Source organism: Pieris napi, chromosome Z (genome assembly GCF_905475465.1).
Source record: "Pieris napi chromosome Z, ilPieNapi1.2, whole genome shotgun sequence".
NCBI lineage: Eukaryota > Metazoa > Arthropoda > Insecta > Lepidoptera > Pieridae > Pieris > Pieris napi.
This window is the reverse complement of record NC_062259.1, coordinates 30001-50950: the sequence shown is the minus strand read 5'-3', so window position 1 is coordinate 50950 and position 20950 is coordinate 30001. Positions and strand designations below refer to the sequence as shown.

At 41.5% G+C, this 20950-nt stretch overlaps 1 protein-coding gene across 1 annotated transcript; it reads right to left on the bottom strand.

Moving 5' to 3' along the window:
* Nucleotides 1-17933: 17933 nt before the first annotated feature.
* Nucleotides 17934-19625, bottom strand: LOC125062657 (involucrin-like). Its single transcript, XM_047668710.1, has one exon. The coding sequence runs from the start codon at nucleotides 19531-19533 to the stop codon at nucleotides 17941-17943; it is 1593 nt and encodes a 530-aa protein (XP_047524666.1). The 5' UTR covers nucleotides 19534-19625; the 3' UTR covers nucleotides 17934-17940.
* Between the last annotated feature and the right edge of the window lie 1325 nt (nucleotides 19626-20950).

The following is a 20950-nucleotide window of genomic DNA, read 5'->3' as shown; positions in this document are numbered from 1 at the left end:
TACATGGCCCATTTCTACGAACTTACGCCATGCGGAGGGGGAGGTTGAGAGGACAATGTTATAGAGGTTATCATTGCGGTTATTCCGCCGGAATTTAATATGGAATTTTTCGTTAGTGAGTTCGGGATTTTGGTCTTGAATAGTGCCAATCACTTCCTCTTCAGGTGTTGATTTATTGATGCCTTTAATAATGACCATAGGGTCAAGGCGTTTTTCGTTTTCCGCCTTTAGCGGAGAGGATTTATTTAATTGCCTAAGGGCGTCATTTTTGTTTTCTTCGGAGCGGAAGGTGATTTTTAGCTTCCCTTTGGATAGAGGGGCAATTTTTAGAGGTGCATACCCTCCTTGGCGATAGTCGATGCCGGTCCTAACTTGTTCCAGTATTGTCTGGGGTGTGGTGTCAGGACCGCCACTGACTATTATTGAGGGACCAGGTGTTAATTTGGGAGAGGCGGAGGTGGTGGCAGTAACCGTTGCATAAGAAGGAACGGTGGTGCTGGAGTTGGTGGGTGTGTCCTTGCATGGTTTGTTCAGTGATGAGATTTTATTTGATATTTGTGTAATGTTGTTATTGTTTTGATTTATTAGTTTTGCATGCGCTTCAATTTTGTCTTTGAGGTCGTTGGCCACGGTTGTGAACGCCATTATATCGGGCATGGGTTGGGGGAAGGAGGCGGGAGGGGGCGTAAATGTTTCAGGTTGTTGGGAGGGGGGAAGAGGCGAAGAAGAGATTACTAAATCGTAAAGTTTTTGAAGCGACTTTTCTATGGTAACCCTGATCTCGGTTTTCAGGTTTCTTGAGGAATTCAACGCCTCTCTGGCTTTGTGGAGCCATAACTTACCCTCCGCGTGAGGGGTTAAGTTGGTGTTAACAAGACGAGAGGGTTTAAGTGAGGGTCCAGTGCCGGATTGTAGACCGGGTGAGAGTTCGGCTAGAAATTGTCCGAGGGGTTTTTTAGTGACTTGGTGAGATGTTGAAGGTGTGGGAGGGGTTTTGTTGGGTGTATCCGTGCCGGTTGTTTTAATGGGACTTAGGTCCCGGGGGGTTTGAGGGGGTGTACGTTTTATCATTTTGTTTAAAAGAGAAAAGAAAAGGTTGTTTTAACGTTATAAGTAATTTAAAAAAGGTTGTTTTTACGTTATTTAAGAGCTGAGATTTTAATTTGAATAAGAACTTTTATGTATATTAATGTACACTGTATTTTGTTCTATCAAATTAAGTATAAACAAGTTTCTAATAAGCGTTAAAGTATTTTTATAAATGTAATTTAGTAAAATTACAGTTTTTATCTAAAAGTGTTTTTTTTTGAAAAATTTGTATAAAGCTTTATAAAGGATGAAATTTTAATTTAAGCCCTTTGAACGGCGGTTCTAATGATGTATGGCACAAGATTCTGGCACGGCCGGTTAAAAAGTTGATAAAAATTTAATAAAATTATTTTTGTTAAGAAAATTATTTAAATTATGAAATTTACTTGTATTAATATGTTAAATGAAAGCTCTTTGAGCGGCGGTTCTAATGATGTATGGCATAAGATTCTGGCACGGCCGGTTAAAAAGTTGATAAAAATTTAATAAAATTATTTTTGTTATGAAAATTATTTAAATTATGAAAATTACTTGTATTAATATATTAGATGAAAGCCCTTTGAACGGCGGTTCTAATGATGTGTGGCACAAGATTCTGGCTCGGCCGGTTAAAAAGTTGATAAAGATTTAATAAACTTATTGTTGTTAAGAAAATTATTTAAATTATGAAATTTACTTATTTTAGTTATGTTTCTTATATGCTATTGTGCAGTAGGAAGTGCTGATTTCGAATATGTTGAAGGTTCCTCTCTGACCCTGCAGGGGCCAGGGTTATCACTAAAAGAGTCGCTGGACCTTCAGGTAGACCGGATCTTGCGGTGTCACCAGGTCAGTTACCCATAAAACTGCTTCACACAGAGTGACCGAAAATTCGCTTAGTTTTTCGATCAGACGCACCGTTTGGCCTCCAGGATGGTTACCAACTTAGGTGCGAATGGCGTCACCGGCCCTTTTCCAGAAGAAAATTCAGAAGAATATGTAAATGTACTTAGAAAATTGTGAAATTTTGCATGAAGAATCTTGAGTAGTTCTGCTGTTTGATGGTGATTTAAAATTTGTATGTCGTAGATCTTCTTAAAAAGTTATGAGGTTACAAAGTTAAATGAAATTTACCACTTTCTGCAAATAGAAGGTTTCTGAGGTCTGGTGGACTTTCTGATGGTGCACGATATATTAAATAAAAGCCCTTTGAGCGGCGGTTCTGATGATGTAAGTCACAAGATTCTAGCACTGCTGGTTAAAAAGTTAGCCACCACGTGGTGGCCACGTGTTTTATCTTTAAAAGTGTATAAAAAATATGAAACCTGATTTGAAAAATCCAATATTTTGCACACACTTGCACAATAATATGCCACTCCTAATGGTATAAGAAAATCACTGTGTCACCGATCTAGATCTGGCGTCGCACTCAAAAAACTGAAAAACTCTAACCTAAAACAAGGTTATGTTGGTGTTTTGTATGGAATTTTTTCCAATTTTGCACTTATCGCGTCGAGAATAGTATCATTGGAATCGCGTCACTGAGCTGATTAAGATGGTATATTTCACTTTGTAAAACACTTGAAAAAAACTATTTTTGTGATTTTTGAAACACGGAGCGATACGTTTTAAGTGTTTACGCTTCGGCGGGGGGCACGCGACTCGGTTAGGTTAGGTTAGGTTAGGTTAGGTTAGGTTAGGTTAGGTTAGGTTTTTTTTTTTTTTTTTTTTTTTTTTTTTTTTTTTTTTTTTTTCCTTTTAATTGTTAGTAGGCCTACCATCCCCGGCGACTAACGCCCCGGGGCCGAGGAAGCTAAGCTAAATACTGCTTGAAGTCTTTATTAAAGTAAAACAAATATATACAGTGGTTGTGGATTAGGTGGTTGAGGGTTGGTTTTGCTATTTGATACAATTCTTTTCCCTCAACCACCTGAACAGAGTCCACGTCTTAAAACTAGTAATTATATAAAAAAAAGTGAAAGTGAAATATTAACAGGTTATTTTGTGCTTAAATAAGTAGGTTGATACAATAAAATTTTTAACAACAAAGTAGTAGATAAAAGTGGTTATATAATTATTAAAGTGACAGTTATGTTTATTATTATATAGGTATTAGGGATTAAACGCGGGTAGGTTGTTGAGGGTCGGTTCTGCTATTAGATACAATAACCTTCCCTCAGCCGCCCAATTTAAGTCCGCTTCCTAATACCTACATTAAACATAACACAAACAAAATTTAGAACTAAAGTAAAATAAAAATGTTAAAATACACACTGGAATGAATAAGACAGTTGTTATAAAATTAAGTTTAAACAGATAGGCTTTAATACTGAGCCTGTAAATGACTGTGCTGGTGTTAGGAGTTGGACACGGGTAGGTTGTTGAGGGTCGGTTCTGCTATTAGATACAATAACCTTCCCTCAGTCGCCCAATTTAAGTCCGCTTCCTAACACCAACATTAAACATAACACAGACAAAATTTAGAATTAAAGTAAAAAAAAATAAAAATGTAAAAATACACAATGGAATGGAATAAAACAGTTGTTATAAGATTAAGTTTAAACAGATAGGCTTTAATAATGTGCCTGTAAATGACCATGATGGTGTTTGGAGTTGGAGTTGGACACGGGTAGGTTGTTGAGGGTCGGTTCTGCTATTAGATACAATAACCTTCCCTCAGCCGCCCAATTTAAGTCCGCTTCCTAACACCAACATTAAGCATAACACAAACAAAATTTGGAGTTAAAGTAAAATAAAAATGTAAAAATACACAATGAAATGGAATAAAACAGTTGTTATAAAATTGAGTTTAAACAGATAGGCTTTAATAATGTGCCTGTAAATGACTGTGCTGGTGTTTGGAGTTGGACACGGGTAGGTTGTTGAGGGTCGGTTCTGCTATTAGATACAATAACCTTCCCTCAGCCGCCCAATTTAAGTCCGCTTCCTAACACCAACATTAAACATAACACAAACAAAATTTGGAGTTAAAGAAAGATAAAAATGTAAAAATATACAGTGGAATGGAATAAAACAGTTGTTATAAAATTAAGTTTAAACAGATAGGCTTTAATAATGTGCCTGTAAATGACTATGTTGGGGTTTGGAGTTGGACACGGGTAGGTTGTTGAGGGTCGGCTCTGCTATTAGATACAATAACCGACCCTCAGCCGTCCGGTTTAAGCCCGCTTCTTAACACCAACACAATATAATGTTACAAAGAAAAAATTTACAATATTAAACATAAAAAGTTTTACATTTACACATACAGTTGATACAAGGTTAATCTCAAACAGGGATCTATAGTGAATTGTGTTTGTATATATTAAACCTAGTAATAGAATAATCCGTAACTAGTTACACAAACGAGATTACAAATGAAGTGAAGTAGAGTTAAAATTATAGTTGAACAAGAATACACAATGAAATGTTATTAAACTTATAGTATAAAAAAAAAAGATATATAGAAATGGGATCAATATAATTAATTATGTTTAGTACAAATGATATTTACACAGTAAAGTGGGATTAGAATTTCCTATTTAATGAAAAATAGTGGGAATAAATTTGTGATTAAGGTCTAACATCAGTTAGTGGTAGTTAGTAATTGAATCGAAGTTAAGTTAAATATTAAATGTTGGGTATTATAATTGTAAAAGAGTAAAAGGTAATATATGAATAGAAGTAACTTTATACATTTTGTACGGGTGAGGGTGGATTACTTGCAGATTAATTATTAAGTGTGAGTATAAGATATAAAATATCTTTGTTAGCTTTGATAGAGCACACGAGGTTTGGGAAGGGTTGTGTTGTTTAATAAGGGGTAGAGATTGTGGTTGTTTTCGTGTTTTAGTGTAGGTAACCTAGAGGAGGTGCAGCGTGTAAAGGTCGTTGTGAATTTTGTCGTTTTCGATTTTAAAGGAGGTTTTGTATAGGTAGACAAATGCCCCAGTGAAAGTGCTGCGCGTTGAGGTCGCTGTTAATGTTAGTGTTTGATTCAGAGTGTAATTGTGTTGTTTAATGTGAAATTAGTGTTTTGTGTATGTTTTAGATGTAGTTAATTTTTGCCTCGACGCGGGCACGCATGGCTGTAACTTTGGGGCATTTGTCGGAGTCGGCGCGGTGTAGAGTGCCGGTGTTAGTGTTGAATTGTTTGTTGTGTTCGGCGCAATTGGTGCAGTTGTGTACTTCGGCCTTGCACTCCGCTGTCGGATGGTGAGCGGAGCACTTGGCGCATGTGGGTGTGGTGTTGGGGCAGCGGCTCTTTGTGTGTCCGAAATTTAGGCAGTTTTGACACTGCCTAAATGGGGAGAAGTTGTCACTGTGGACCCGCTGCATCCCTATGTTGACTCTGCCTAGATCGGCGAACGCATTCCAGGCAGAGGGTGTTGTGTTTAGAACCACGTTGTACAGTGTAGTGTTTCTGTTGTTGGCAATGAATTTTATAGTGAATGTGTGCTTAGTTAGTGTGATGTTTTGGTCTTTTATTGTTTTAATGAGTTCAAATTCGGGTATTGTTTTCCTTATACCTTTAAGTATTATCATCGGATCAATCCGTTTTTCCTCCTGTGTTTTGATGTTTGCGTTGTTTTGTAATTGTGTAACAGTGTGCTTTTTATGCTCGTCTTTTTCAAAGACGAGTTTGATTTTGTGTTTGGAGAGCGGAGTTACCTTTAAAGGGGCGTATCCGCCCTGTCGGAAGTTAACTGTTTTGCTAATTTGTGTAAGTAACTGTTCTGCTGTGTTGAGACCCTCTCCGGACACGATGATGGAAGGCCCTGCAGGGGGTTTGGGCGTGGCGGCGGCCTTAGCGTAGGATTGATGAGTCTTATGCGGGTCCGCCGACACTGGTTGTATCTCCGGCGGCGCGGGTTTAGGGGATGCCTTAATAACCCTGGTGTGTTCCTGCAAGGCCTTATTCGATTCATCGAGTAACCGAGAGTGGGCCTCGAGTTTGTCTAATAGTTGTTGTTGTGTGGTGTCTTTAGTTGGTGTAACTGTTGTATTGATGGCCTGTGTCGTGAGGGGTTTGGGAGGGGAGGGGGTGGAGGGGTCGAGCATGGCGATGACTCCAAAGAGGCCGTTTATTGCCTCTGTGATCGAGGTTTTGAGATCACCCTTTAGGTTGCGGGAGGCTAATACTGCGTCCAAGCCTTTCTTTCTATAGTCTCTCGCCATCTCTATGTATGTAGACTCCGCAGGGGGAGTTGTGCGGGTGAAAGACGGGCTCAGAGTGTCCACTAGGGACCGCCTGGCGGCTGCTGTGGTCATGTAAGGTGACGGAATGTCAGATTTGGATGTTTTGGGAGGGGTTCTGGGTAACATGTCTGCGAAGGGGGGTGAGGGGGGGCTGAAATGTGGACAGGTGTACTCACCTCTTCGAGCTGAGTCGTTTGATACCCAACTCGAGGGGGTGGGGGTAGGGGGGAAGATTTTGGCGCGGTGGGGGGGGAAAACCTATATTGTGGGGTGGAGGGGGGTTTGCGAAAGGAACCGTATACGCTATCAAATAGAACTCGCCGAGCCGGTTTAAATGAGCCCAAGCTCGACGGGTTTAGGATGAAAATTTGAAAATATTAAAATTTTTAAATATGGGGCTGGTAATCCACCCTACCTTATATTTGGGAGCAGGATTGCTCAGCGGCTGTTGCTCGTAGGGCAGAGGTGCTTGTAGTTTTCGACTTGCCCTCGGTGAGGACAATCCAGTGGTTTTGGTACTGGAGCTGTTCCAGCTGGTCACCAGACAATCTGGTGTCCAGTTGGGCAGGTGAAAAAGTGTGATGTGCGGTTTGGTGCTGGTCCGATGCTATCTTGTGCGGGCTATAAGATGGTGGTAGATTCCGATTTTTCGGAGGTGTGGATCCCCTGGAAACCCTGGATTCCAACCTATTCCTGGTCGAAATTCCTGAACTACTGGGCGAATATTGTTGATATTGGTGTCAGTCTGTAGGTTATTTCCTGTACTTTGTCGTTATCGTAATTTTGATTTGGTGTTCTAATGTTTGGGGGTGGTTAAACCCAAAAAACGGTTTTCCCTTGGTCCGAGAGGATATTTCTGGTCCGATTTTGTCGAGTGATGTGTCAAAAGATACCTTTCCGTCTAGCGCTTCTATTGAATGTAAAAAATGGTTCCTATCTTTAGGGGCTGCAGGCTGGGCGATAAAACCCCTGGTTTGGTCTCTAATAAATCAGCCCTTATTCCAAAAATTTAAAATTGGGTATTAAACGAAAGCCCTTACGGAGTACAATCTATTGAAGCTATAAAAACATGTGGTTGTCGATCCAAATTAAAAGTTATTCACCTTTTTAGTGTTTTTGCTCCAGATTATCTTCAATTTTGAGTCCTTAACCTCAAATTTTATGTCGAAATGTAGAGCTTAATTAGCTCTACAACACAGCACTATTTTTTGATTTTTAAAGTTATAAACACTATTTTTAAAATGGAAAAAACGGAAAATTTTAAAGTTTTTTGAAAAAATAAAATAGAAAACGTAAACTTAAAAAACTGAATTTTACACTAAAAGATAGATCGCGATAGCGCGCATCTAACGATATGTAACACTTCACTAATATCACACGAAATACCACTTTTTTGATTTTTTTAAACTTTTTAAGGCGCGGAGCGACGTGGATTTTGACTGTTTCGGGTGGCGTTTGGACGCGGACTGGTTAGGTTAGGTTAGGTTAGGTTAGGTTAGGTTAGGTTAGGTTAGGTTAGGTTAGGTTAGGTTAGGTTAGGTTAGGTTAGGTTAGGTTAGGTTAGGTTAGGTTAGGTTAGGTTAGGTTAGGTTAGGTTAGGTTAGGTTAGGTTAGGTTAGGTTAGGTTAGGTTAGGTTAGGTTAGGTTAGGTTAGGTTAGGTTAGGTTAGGTTAGGTTAGGTTAGGTTAGGTTAGGTTAGGTTAGGTTAGGTTAGGTTAGGTTAGGTTAGGTTAGGTTAGGTTAGGTTAGGTTAGGTTAGGTTAGGTTAGGTTAGGTTAGGTTAGGTTAGGTTTTTTTTTTTTTTTTTTTTTTTTTTTTTTGTTTTAATTGATAGTAGGCCTACCACCCCCGGCGACTTACGCCCCGGGGCCGAGGAAGCTAAGCTAAAAATACAGCTTGAAGTCTTTATTGAATAACAAGGAATATATACATTGGGCGTAAATTAGGCGGTTGAGGGTTGGTTTTGCTATGGGATACAATTCTTTTCCCTCAACCACCTGAACAGAGTCCGCGTCTTAAAAACTAGTGATTATTTAAAATGATAGTAAAATTTTAACAAGTTATTTGTGCTTAAATAAGTAGGTTGACACAGAAAAAAATTTTTTCTACTAAGTAGTATATCTAAGAGTGGTTTTATAATTATTTAGATAACAAATTGTGTTTATAATTATGCAGGTAATAAGAATTGAACACGGGTAGGTTGTTGAGGGTCGGTTCTGCTATTAGATACAATAACCTTCCCTCAGCCGCCCGATTTAAGTCCGCATCTTAATACCAGCACTTAACATTGCACAGAGAAAAGTTACGATTATAGTAGTATAAAAATATAAATGCACAGTGAAATGGAATTAAACTGTTAATATAAAACTAGATGTAAACAAAGGTGGGCTTAATTAATGTGCTTATAGATAACTATGCGGGTGTTTAGAGTCGAACACGGGTAGGTTGTTGAGGATCGGTTCTGCTATTAGATATTATAACCGACCCTCAGCCGCCCGGTTTAAGCCCGCTTCTTAACACCAACACTTAATATTACACAGAGATCAGTTAGAATTGTAGTAAAATAAAAATAAAAATGCACAGTGAAATGGAATTAGAATTAAATAGTTGATATAAAACTAGATGTAAACAAAGGTGGGCTTAATTAATGTGCTTATAAATAACTATGCGGGTGTTTAGAGTCGAACACGGGTAGGTTGTTGAGGATCGGTTCTGCTATTAGATACAATAACCGACCCTCAGCCGCCCGGTTTAAGCCCGCTTCTTAACACCAACACTTAATATTACACAGAGATCAGTTAGTATTGTAGTAAAATAAAGATAAAAATACACAGTGAAATGGAATTAACAGTTTATATAAAACTAGATGTAACCAAAGGTGGGCTTAATTAATGTGCTTATAAATAACTATGCGGGTGTTTAGAGTCGGACACGGGTAGGTTGTTGAGGATCGGTTTTGCTATTAGATACAATAACCGACCCTCAGCCGCCCGGTTTAAGCCCTCTTCTTAACACCAACACTTAACATTACACAGAAATCAGTTAGAATTGTAGTAAAATAAAGATAAAAATACACAGTGAAATGGAATTAAACAGTTAATATAAAACTAGATATAAACAAAGGTGGGCTTAATTAATGTGCTTATAAATAACTATGCGGGTGTTTAGAGTCGGACACGGGTAGGTTGTAGAGGGTCGGCTCTGCTATTAGATACAAAAACCGACCCTCAGCCGCCCGGTTTAAGCCCTCTTCTTAACACCAACATATAATATTACACATAGTAACAATGATACAAATAGGAAAGTTTTATAATTACACATACCGTTGATATACGGTTAAACCTGAACAGGGGTAATCTATAGTGAAAATGAATCCTAATATTAGAATAATGCGTAACTAGTTACACAAACGAGATTAAAAATATTATCATTCAGTGAAGTAGAATTATATAAAAAAAATATAAAATTGTAGTAAAACAAGGATGTACAATAAAATGGGATTAAACTTATAGTAAAATAAAAATGGAATCAATATATTAAATTATGTTTTAGTACAAATGATATTAACACAGTAAAGTGGGATTTAAATTTCCTATTTAATGAAAAATAGATAGAATAAATTTGAGATTAAGGTCTAACATAGGTTAGTAGTATTAAGTAATTGAATCGAAGTTAAGTTAAATATTAAATGTTAGGTATTATAATTGTAAAAAGAGTAAAAGGTAATATATGAATAGAAGTAACTTTATACATTTTGTACGGGTGAGGGTGGATTACTTGCAGATTAATTATTAAGTGTGAGTATAAGATATAAAATATCTTTGTTAGCTTTGATAGAGCACACGAGGTTTGGGAAGGGTTGTGTTGTTCAATAAGGGGTAGGGTTGTGGTTGTTTTCGTGTTTTAGTGTAGGTAACCTAGAGGAGGTGCAGCGTGTAAAGGTCGTTGAAAATTTTGTCGTTTTCGATTTAAAGGAGGTTTTGTATAGGTAGACAAATGCTCCAGTGCGAGTGCTGCGCGTTGAGGTCGCAATTAATGTGAGTGTTTAATTCAGTGTGTAATTGTGTTGTTTAATATGAAATTAGTGTTTTGTGCATGTTTTAAATGTAGTTAATTTTTGCCTCAACGCGGGCACGCATGGCTGTAACTTTGGGGCATTTGTCTGAGTCGGCGCGGTGTAGAGTGCCGGTGTTGGTGTTGAATTGTTTGTTATGTTCTGCGCAATTGGTGCAGTTGTGTACTTCGGCCTTGCACTCCGCTGTAGGATGGTGAGCGGAGCACTTGGCGCATGTGGGTGTGGTGTTGGGGCAGCGGCTCTTTGTGTGTCCGAAATTTAGGCAGTTTTGACACTGCCTAAATGGTGAGAAGTTGTCACTATGGACCCGCTGCATCCCTATGTTAACTCTGCCTAGGTCGGCGAACGCCTTCCAGGCAGAGGGTGTTGTGTTTAGAACCGCGTTGTACAGTGTAGTGTTTCTGTTGTTAGCAATGAATTTTATAGTGAATGTGTGATTAGCTAGTGTGATGTTTTGGTCTTTTATTGTTTTAGTGAGTTCAAACTCGGGAATTGTTTTCTTTATGCCTTTGAGGATGATCATTGGATCAATCCGTTTTTCCTCTTGAGTGTGTATTTTTGTGTTTTTTTGTAGTCGTGTAATTGTGTGTTGTTTATGCTCTTCTTTCTCGAAAACGAGTTTAATCTTTTGTTTTGACAGTGGGGTGACTTTTAAAGGGGCGAATCCGCCCTCTCTGAAATTAACGGTTCTACTGATTTGTGTCAGTATCTGTTCTGTTGTTGTGTCGGGACCCTCTCCGGACACGATGATGGAAGGCCCTGCAGGGGGTTTGGGCGTGGCGGCGGCCTTAGCGTAGGATTGATGAGTCTTATGCGGGTCCGCCGACACTGTTTGTATCTCCGGCGGCGCGGGTTTAGGGTATGCCTTAATAACCCTGGTATGTTCCTGCAAGGCCTTATTCGATTCATCGAGTAACCGAGAGTGGGCCTCGAGTTTGTCTAACAGTTGCTGTTGTGTGGTGTCTTTAGTTGGTGTAACTGTTGTATTGGTGGCCTGTGTCGTGAGGGGTTTGGGAGGGGAGGGGGTGGAGGGGTCGAGCATGGCGATGACTCCAAAGAGGCCGTTTATTGCCTCTGTGATCGTGGTTTTGAGATCACCCTTTAGATTGCGGGAGGCTGATACTGCATCCAGGCCTTTCTTTCTATAGTCTCTCGCCATCTCTATGTATGTAGACTCCGCAGGGGGAGTTGAGCGGGTGAAAGACGGGCTCAGAGTGTCCACTAGGGACCGCCTGGCGGCTGCTGTGGTCATGTAAGGTGACGGAATGTCAGATTTGGATGTTTTGGGAGGGGTTCTGGGTAACATGTCTGCGGAGGGGGGTGAGGGGGGGCTAAAATGTGGACAGGTGTATTCGCCTCTTCAAGCTGGGTTGATTGATACCCAACTCGAGGGGGTGAGGGTAGGGGGGAAGATTTTGTCGCGGTGGGGGGTAAAAACCTATATTGTGGGGTGGAGGGGGGTTTGTGAGAGGAACAATGTGCACTATCAAATAGAACTCGCCGAGCCGGTTTAAATAAGCCCAAGCTCGACGGGTTTAGAATAAAAATTTGAAAGTATAAAAAATTTATAATTATGGGGCTGGTAATCCACCCTACCTTGTGTTAAGGACCAGGATTGCTCGCCAGCTGTTGCTCGTAATGTAGTGGTGATAGGTGTTTTCTGGCTGCCCCCGGAGAGGACAAGTTGTTGGTGTTGGAGCAGGAGCTGTTCCAGCTGGTCGCCTGATGACTTGGTGTCCAGTTGGGCAGGTGAAAAAGTGTGATGTGCGGTTTGGTACTAATCCGAAGGAATCTTGTGCGGGCTATAAGATGGTGGTAGGTTCCGATTTTTCGGAGGTGTGGATCCCCTGGAAACCCTGGATTCCAAGCTATTCCTGGTCGTGGTTCCTGAATTACTGGGCGAATATTGATGATATTGGTGTCAGTCGGTAGGTTATTTTCTGTTCTTTGTCCTTATTGTAATTTGGATTTGGTGTTCTGATGTTTGGGGGTGGTTAACCCCAAAAAACGGTTTTCCCGTGGTCCGAGAGGATATTTCTGGTCCGATTTTGTCGTGAGATATGTCAAAAGATACCTTTCCGTCTAGCGCATCTTATAGACATATTAAATTAATTGTGTGTTGTGGGGCCGCTTGCTGGTGGGGAAAATCCTTATTTTTGGTGTTTTTTGCCTCTAGAAAATTATTCCTTGGGTCCAAAATTATAAACTGGGTATCAGGCGATAGCCCTCAATTAGGACTATCGTTTTAAGCTATAATAAGTAACTGTCACAGATCTAAATAAAAAGTTGTTAACCTTTTTCTGCGGTTTTGTCCGTGAAATCCTCAGTTATGGACCCTTATCGACCAAATTTGGGTCGAAATGTCCGTCTTAATGCACTCTATTCAACTACACCACAAAAACAATTTTTTAATAACTGAAACTATTTTTAAAAGTCAAAAAACCGAAAAATTTACTGTTTTTTGTGAAAATTAAATGTAAAACTAAAACTTTTAAAACTGAATTTACCACTATTGGATAGATCGCAGAAGCGCGCATCTATTGATATGTAACACTTTACTCAACACTTAAGAAAAACCACTGTTTTGATTTTTACAAACTTTTTTAAGGCGCGGAGCGACGTGAGTTCGACCGTTTCGGGTGGCGTTTGGACGCGGACTGGTTAGGTTAGGTTAGGTTAGGTTAGGTTAGGTTAGGTTAGGTTAGGTTAGGTTAGGTTAGGTTAGGTTAGGTTAGGTTAGGTTAGGTTAGGTTAGGTTAGGTTAGGTTAGGTTAGGTTAGGTTAGGTTAGGTTAGGTTAGGTTAGGTTAGGTTAGGTTAGGTTAGGTTAGGTTAGGTTAGGTTAGGTTAGGTTAGGTTAGGTTAGGTTAGGTTAGGTTAGGTTAGGTTAGGTTAGGTTAGGTTAGGTTAGGTTAGGTTAGGTTAGGTTAGGTTAGGTTAGGTTAGGTTAGGTTAGGTTAGGTTAGGTTAGGTTAGGTTAGGTTAGGTTAGGTTAGGTTAGGTTAGGTTAGGTTAGGTTAGGTTAGGTTAGGTTAGGTTAGGTTAGGTTAGGTTAGGTTAGGTTAGGTTAGGTTAGGTTAGGTTAGGTTAGGTTAGGTTAGGTTAGGTTAGGTTAGGTTAGGTTAGGTTAGGTTAGGTTAGGTTAGGTTAGGTTAGGTTAGGTTAGGTTAGGTTAGGTTAGGTTAGGTTAGGTTAGGTTAGGTTAGGTTAGGTTAGGTTAGGTTAGGTTAGGTTAGGTTAGGTTAGGTTAGGTTAGGTTAGGTTAGGTTAGGTTAGGTTAGGTTAGGTTAGGTTAGGTTAGGTTAGGTTAGGTTAGGTTAGGTTAGGTTAGGTTAGGTTAGGTTAGGTTAGGTTAGGTTAGGTTAGGTTAGGTTAGGTTAGGTTAGGTTAGGTTAGGTTAGGTTAGGTTAGGTTAGGTTAGGTTAGGTTAGGTTAGGTTAGGTTAGGTTAGGTTAGGTTAGGTTAGGTTAGGTTAGGTTAGGTTAGGTTAGGTTAGGTTAGGTTAGGTTAGGTTTTTTTTTTTTTTTTTTTTTTTTTTTTTTTTTTTTTTTTTTTTTTTTTTTTTTTTTTTTTTTTTTTTTTTTTACCTAATCAGCCTACTCCCCGGGCGAAGTTTATCCCCGGGCCGTGGATATTCGATCTAGATTGAAACACGAGGTCTTTAAATGTTTATTTCAAAATCTGTAGGTTACATGTTTTACTTCAATGAGTGTTATTATTTATTACATATTGTTCATTAATTATTTACTTAATTACATTGTTTATTTACATAATATCTTAGTTTACAAATTCAGTATGGCAATACGCTATATCTGGACGCGCCGCCGAGTGGCACGGGCCCTCCCTCTGAACGGTTTTTATCCATGGGAAAGCCCCATCCCCAAGGCGTCGTGGTCCGTCGAGTGTGGTGGCATGCTACAGTCCCTGTTCAGTCTGCGGACACTTTCTATAATTTTGTCGCAAAACTCCTCCAAGCATGTCCGAGTATCGTCGCGGGACACCAGGTATGGGAGCTCGTTTTCATTGAAAGAAATTCCAGTTTTCTCCTCCACCTCGTGCCTCGCGACTCCAAACATTGGGCAGCTAAGCAGACAGTGCAGGGACGTTTGCGGCGTGGTGTTGTCACATGGGCATGACGGGTCTCGCTTTAAATTGAATCTGTGTAGGTAACTGGCAAAGGGCCCGTGGCCCGTCATGATGTGCACTAAGTTTCTGTTTGGTCTGTTTTGTCTAACAAAATTATATGCCGATTTTATATCGGGTAGGAACACCTTAGTCACCAGACCCCGCTCACTCTCCGCATACCTCTGCTCCCACTTCTTTATTGTTTTTTCTCGAATGGCCCTTTTCATGTGGGATATCGGGCATTTTGTGTACGCCGGTTTAGTCTTTAGATTGGTTGCTGCGTTTCTGGCCAATTCGTCAGCTCTCTCATTTCCCGAAAGACCACAGTGGGCCTTTATCCAGTGTAGTCTTATTTCCTTATTGTTTTTCTTTGCTATCTTGAGATTTATTCTTATTTTAGTTATAAGGGGGTGCCATGAGTTGCCATTGGCAACCGCCTGTAGTGTCGATCTAGAGTCCGAGTATATGTCACAGGTTTTGTCGTTTGCGGCATTCATGTCCTTTGTGGCTGCCAACAAGGCGAACGCCTCCGCTTGGAACACTGTGCAATAGGATGAAAGCTTGAATTTCCTGGACTTTATTTCGGCCCCGTTTTTCCACCAGGAAAAAGCGGCGCCGACATCTTTATCGCTTTTGCTTCCGTCCGTAAATATTTGCACTTGTCCCCCCGAGCTCGTCGCCAAGTCCTCCTCGTTTGAAATAAGATTGAATTTTAGCAGTGGCTCCTCGGCGGGATGGTCCATCTTGCAATACTCTGTTTTATTTTCGACCTCGATATCGTCCGAGAGGCCCTCCCAGTGGCCTTTTTTCGCCATGTATAGGGTGGCTACTTCAGTTATACGCAGGTCGAGTGGGAGAGCACCAGAAAGAGCCAGAGCTGCATTCAGAGACACAGTCCTATTCGCCTTTACTATCTTTTGAGTGAAGCCCCTTTGAATAGTATTTAATTTTTTGCGGACACATATTTTTCCGGCTGCCTTGGCCCATGCCGCCGCTGCATAAGTTATAGTGGGTTCCACCACGGCTGTATAAATTGTGGATACTATATCCGGGTGTAGTCCCCAAGTCTGCTTTGCTGCCTTAGCCACCTGTTTGTATAAGTTGGCTGCCTTGACGCAAATCGTTGACACATGTTCATTAAAAGTGAGTTTATCGTCTATTGTCAGGCCAAGAATTTTAATTTTTCTTGCCAGTCCAATTTGGACTCCACTCATTTCCAGCCTTGGGGTGTCATACTTGATTTTATTTGTTATTACCATAGCCTGGGTCTTGCTAGGTCCGAATTTCAGTTTATTATTGTCACCCCATTTCATGGCCAACTCGAGCGCCTTGTTTCCCTTCCTCTGGACTTCCTCTCCACTGTCACCCTCCACTATCACCAGCACATCGTCAGCGAATGCCTGACAATATATATCATTGTCAGACATTTGCCCCAGTATCGGGTCCAGTATAACGTTCCAGAGCAAGGGTCCGCTTATGGATCCCTGCACGCAACCCTTTGTAGTCGATTTTTCTACTTCTTCCCCAGCATATCGAAGCTTAACTTTGCGACTCCGGAGATAGTCATCGTACACCCTTCTCAAGTTGACGGGACATCCTTGTTCGGCAAGGCGCGTGCGTATTTTGGGCCACCATGCATTATCGAAGGCTCCCTCTATATCCAAGGAGATGATTAGTGTTATGAGTTTCCCTTTAAGGTTTTTATGTACTCGATCCATTAGGGTATAGAGGGCGTCCTCAGTACTACGCTGCGGGATGAACCCGTACTGTCTCTTTGATAGCTTAGGCACAAGGTGCCACTTCAGTCTCTCGACCAGCATCTTCTCATAGATCTTTCCCATTACGGGGAGGAGGCCAATGGGTCGGTAAGCTTTTGGTTCTGTGTATTTCGGTCTTCCCGGTTTCCTCAGAATCACGACCGTCGCCTCCTTCCACAGTTTTGGGAAGGATCCAGTCTCCAGGGCTTTATTTACAATGGTTCGGTAAATTCCAGGTTGACTCATAATGGCTCTGTGGCAAATGTCCGCTGTCAGACCGTCCCCGCCCGGTGCCTTTTTGGGATTGAAACTATTTACGGCTCTCTCTAGCTCAAAGTTTGTAAATGGTGGGTCATGAATATCATTATTTCTCGATCCATCATTCGCTCCCTCTGCGTCTGCTCGTACCCGTTTCTGTTCTTCGGTATCCTCACTTGGTTCATCCGGGGGGTAGAATGTCTCAGCTAGAAGCATAGCAGATTCTCTAGAGTCGCAGTATTTACCATTTGCGATAAGAGGAATATCCTCCACTCTTTTTGTCGTGTGGTTCACAACTCTGTATATCCCCTGCCACATTCCCTCTCTTTCCTGCCTAGTACAGAAGTTACGCCAGCTCTGTGTTTTCGCTTCCATGATCATTTTTTCGTATTCTTCTTTTTCTTTCAGATATTCTTGCACTACTTTATTCCTGCGAACTTGTGCCGCGCATCTGATGCGCCTTTTCCTTGTCCTAACCATTTTTCTTCTTCTTTCCAGCTCGTCGTTCCACCAAGGCAAGGTGTTTGTTGGCCTCTTCTTTACTTCTGGAACGGCTTCCTTTGTGGCTGCGATCGTTGCTCCTGTGTATTTTTCTACAATCTCTTCTAGCTGTTCCTTATTGCTCACTTTGTTAATTTTTTCTATATTAACTTGGGCTTCTTCCAAGAGCTCAGATAGTCGTTGTTCGAAGAGTGACCAGTTTGCCTTTTTGGTATTATACTTTCTGGTGGTCCGTTCTGTTTTCCTTCCTTCTGATCTCTCGAGTCTCATTTTAAACGTGATACCGTTGTGGTCGGAGCTCACCAGTCCTTCCTCAACACTCCACTCATCTATGACCGCTAATAGGTCCGCGGTGCATGCAGTAATGTCCACGTAACTTCTGTAGCTTTTTCCCCCCCTCACAGTGTCAAAAGTGGGTATGTTACTATTGTTAAGTATTTCAAAGTTCATACTGTGAAGGGTATCTGCTATTAGGTCGCCCCTGTGGTCGACGTTGGGGCTGCACCACCACGGACTTTTTGCGTTCGCGTCACCGGCCAGAATTATTCTGTTTTTAGCCCTATCGCATATTCTCTGGATTCGGTCGATGTGGTGCTGAACATCTTTTGGATCTGGTTCAAGATAGAAGGAAACCAACGTGATCTCCCATGCCTCCGTACACAGCTTCACTACTACCACATTCGGCGTCGTCCATTCAGGAAACTGAATGACCTCGATCTTTTCGTCAAACACGAAGATCGCAGCTTTCGTCACTGTCGCTCCCGCTTGCTCATGTTGATACACTCTGGCTCCTGACTGTTCCTTGACCCTTCCTTCGGAGCCAGTATATGGTTCTTGAACGAGAGCAGCGAGCATACCTCTGTTTTTAGCCTCTATCCTTAATTCGTTTTGGGCTAGTTCTTTTCTCTGGAGGTTCGCCTGACACATTAAGTAGCCATTCTGTCTCCTGTGGGTGCCCTTAGCAATACGCCACCGTCGATCTTGCCATTGCCTCCCACCTCGCTCTCGTTGGGCAGTCAGTGTCAAACGCGTTGTGGTCAGCATTCACGTTTAGCATTGTACAGTTTACGCACATTGGGGGGTCTCCTGCTTTGTATTTTTGGCAATCTGCCTTTTTATGTTCCTCCCCGCAATGAGCGCAGACCTCTTTCGTGCTTTCACAATATTTCCGCGTGTGACCATAGCCCAAACAATTGGTGCATTGTATCAGTGGTGACTGGTCGTGGACCACCACTCTTTGTAGTTCAACGTGTACTCTTCCCACCTCCACCATTCTTCTCCAGATTGTAGGGGACACTTGTAGTATAATATTCTGCAGGTGAGGGTTTCTTGCTGTCTTACGTCTTTTGACAGTCATCCTTCGTTCCTCCTCTTTAATACCTGAGAATATTTGTTTGTTTTGTGCCTCTATATAGTCGATTATCTCATCGTCTTTATGAATTTGGAGAACGCCCCTCAGCATAACTAGTGGGTCCTTGTATTTCAACGTTTCCACTGTAAGTGTTTTGTCCCCTAGCAGTCTTTCCGTCAGTTCCTTTATTTGGTCTTCCGCTCGGCACCCCACTATCACTTTCTGATCCTTGGTTTTGCGGATGGTATCCAACCGAAGGCCAGTAGTTTTCGGGTCTATTGCCGAGCGAATCCTTTCGTAAACCTCTGAATTTGTTTCTTGGCTAGAGGACTTAACTACTAGCTTATGTAGCTTTGGCTTGTACGTGAGGGGGTGATTTAATCTATTCTGGTTGGTCAAGGTGGTGGGGGGATTTTGTTGTTGGGCTATTTTATTGTTAGCTGCCAGAACGTTGGCGTACGTCCGCTCGATGTTCCGGTCTCTTTCATCAGTTTTTTCAATCTGTGTTTCTATAAGCTCTTTGATTTCTTTTAGCTCTCCTTGTTTTCCTATCCTTTCCCTCAATTCATCGAGCTTCCTTGCGTTTCCCTCGACGTGATGAAGTATCTTCTGCCTTCTTTGTTCGTCTAGGGCGGCGTCTGGTTTTCTTTTGTATTGCTTTATGTTGTCCTGGAGTAATTTGCTGATATCTTCTAGCTTTTTAGTTTCTTTTTCCAACCGCTTTAGATGCTCGTCCATTTCGTGGGTTTTACTTTGCGGTGTGGTGTCTATGTTGTAAGTTTTATTACTGTCATTCTCCTTTTCTACCACTACCTCGCTTCCCCTTTCCTTTTCCTTCTTCTTATCCTTTCCTTCCTTAGTTTGAGACTCGGCCTCTTTTACCAGTTCATACAGTCTTTTTACCGCCGAGGTAACCGCTGCTTTTATTTCGCCCTTTAGATTTCTGGCAGCGTCAAGCTGGAGAAGAGCGCTCTGTTGGACTGCTGCGGCTTCAGTAAGTCTAGTTTTGTATGACTTCTGCTTTTTTAACCCTTCTGCACTCTGAGCTATAGCTGCTTCCAGCTCTCCTATGCTCTTTCTCACCGCTGGGGTTAAGGTCGGGGTCGGTGGCTGTATAGGAGCCGATCCTTCCCTCTCCTCTATTTCAGTAGCATGGGGTGGCGGGGTGGTGATTTTTGTTGGGGTGCGTATACCAAACATTGTTTATGTTTTATTTTATATGTGAAATAGAGTAGGCTGTGGTGTGTCAAAGTATAATAAAATGCGATCTATATAATGCGTCTTACTTTTGTATGTTTACAAAAACGTATTGTTCTTGGTTTGTCAAAATTAAATTATTTTTATAATATTTATTTATAATTTCAATATACATAAATGTTCAATGTCCATTCGCAAGAATTATTTAACTTATACTAGGGTCTGCCCCCAATAGGGTGGCAGCCGTCAAAGATGTCAAAAATTATTTTAAAACTTATACTAAGGTCTACCCCCAAAAGGGTGGTAGCCGTGTCAAAATACTTATGTCTAAGAGGGTTTCCAAAAGGATAGCCCCTGTCACTTAACCTAGTGTCGCAGTCCTGATACCCTTCGGGAGCGGTGTATCACTTGTTGTAATAGAAGCGCGCGAGAGGGCCTCCTAACCTTCACCTTTTGTGTATGTGTGTGTGTATGTGTGTGTGTGCGTGTGTGCTTTTGCACGTGTGCAACTACTCGAGGGATCCGCTGCAATCAGCGGAGTCGAGTGAGGTGCTACACTTGTGTTCCTGGACGTGTATTTGTGTATGTGTATTACTGTGCGTGTGTGTGTCAATTCGAATGTCGGAGTGGACAGCCGCAATCTTCTCCCCAGGTCTCGGGGAGTTGAACGAGCCGTCGCACTTATGTGTTTGTGTGTGAATTTATGTCGTAGTGTGTTTGTGTGTGATATCTGTGTGTATGTGTGTGTGAAAGCGTTGCGAGTGGGTTCAATCGACTCGCCTTTTTACGGGGAGTCGATAGAGCCGTCACACGTGTGTGTACCGTAGGGTTGCAGTTTTGCTCCCCCAGGGGGTGTGGTAGTAAGGCGGGGGTAGGGGGTCCGAGGTGCGGTGCACGCGACACGTCCCTATAACCCTTTTCCACCCTAACTAAGCCGAAAATGATGTTATTTTTTGCCTGGCGTGCACCGTTCTATCCAAAATTGGTCTTGCTCTAATATATTAATTATTTACTTTATTAAATTTTTGAAAAATTAAAGTTAAAAATTTTGAATTTGGTTCCCGGTAGGGTTTGACCAGGCGGTCAAAACTCCAGTATACTTTTAGTATACTGGATTTGGCCTCAAAATCGCGCTAAAATGCACCGTTCCCGAGTTATCCCGCACTTTTCCCCTTTTTTCTTCCCAGGCTCCTGGAACCGTCAATATTGGTCAAAATTTTAAGATGAATATATCAAAATGACAGGCTCGTCGAGATCTATCCCGTGAGCCTATCCGCGATACAAAATACTGGCGGATTCTCCGACCACGTGGCACGTGGTCGAGAGAAAAAAGTTTCCAGGAGCTACAGTTTTTAAGGGAAAAATCTGGGATTGGTACCTTTAAATAGATCTCCGCGAGGCGCTTCTGATGATGTGAAGA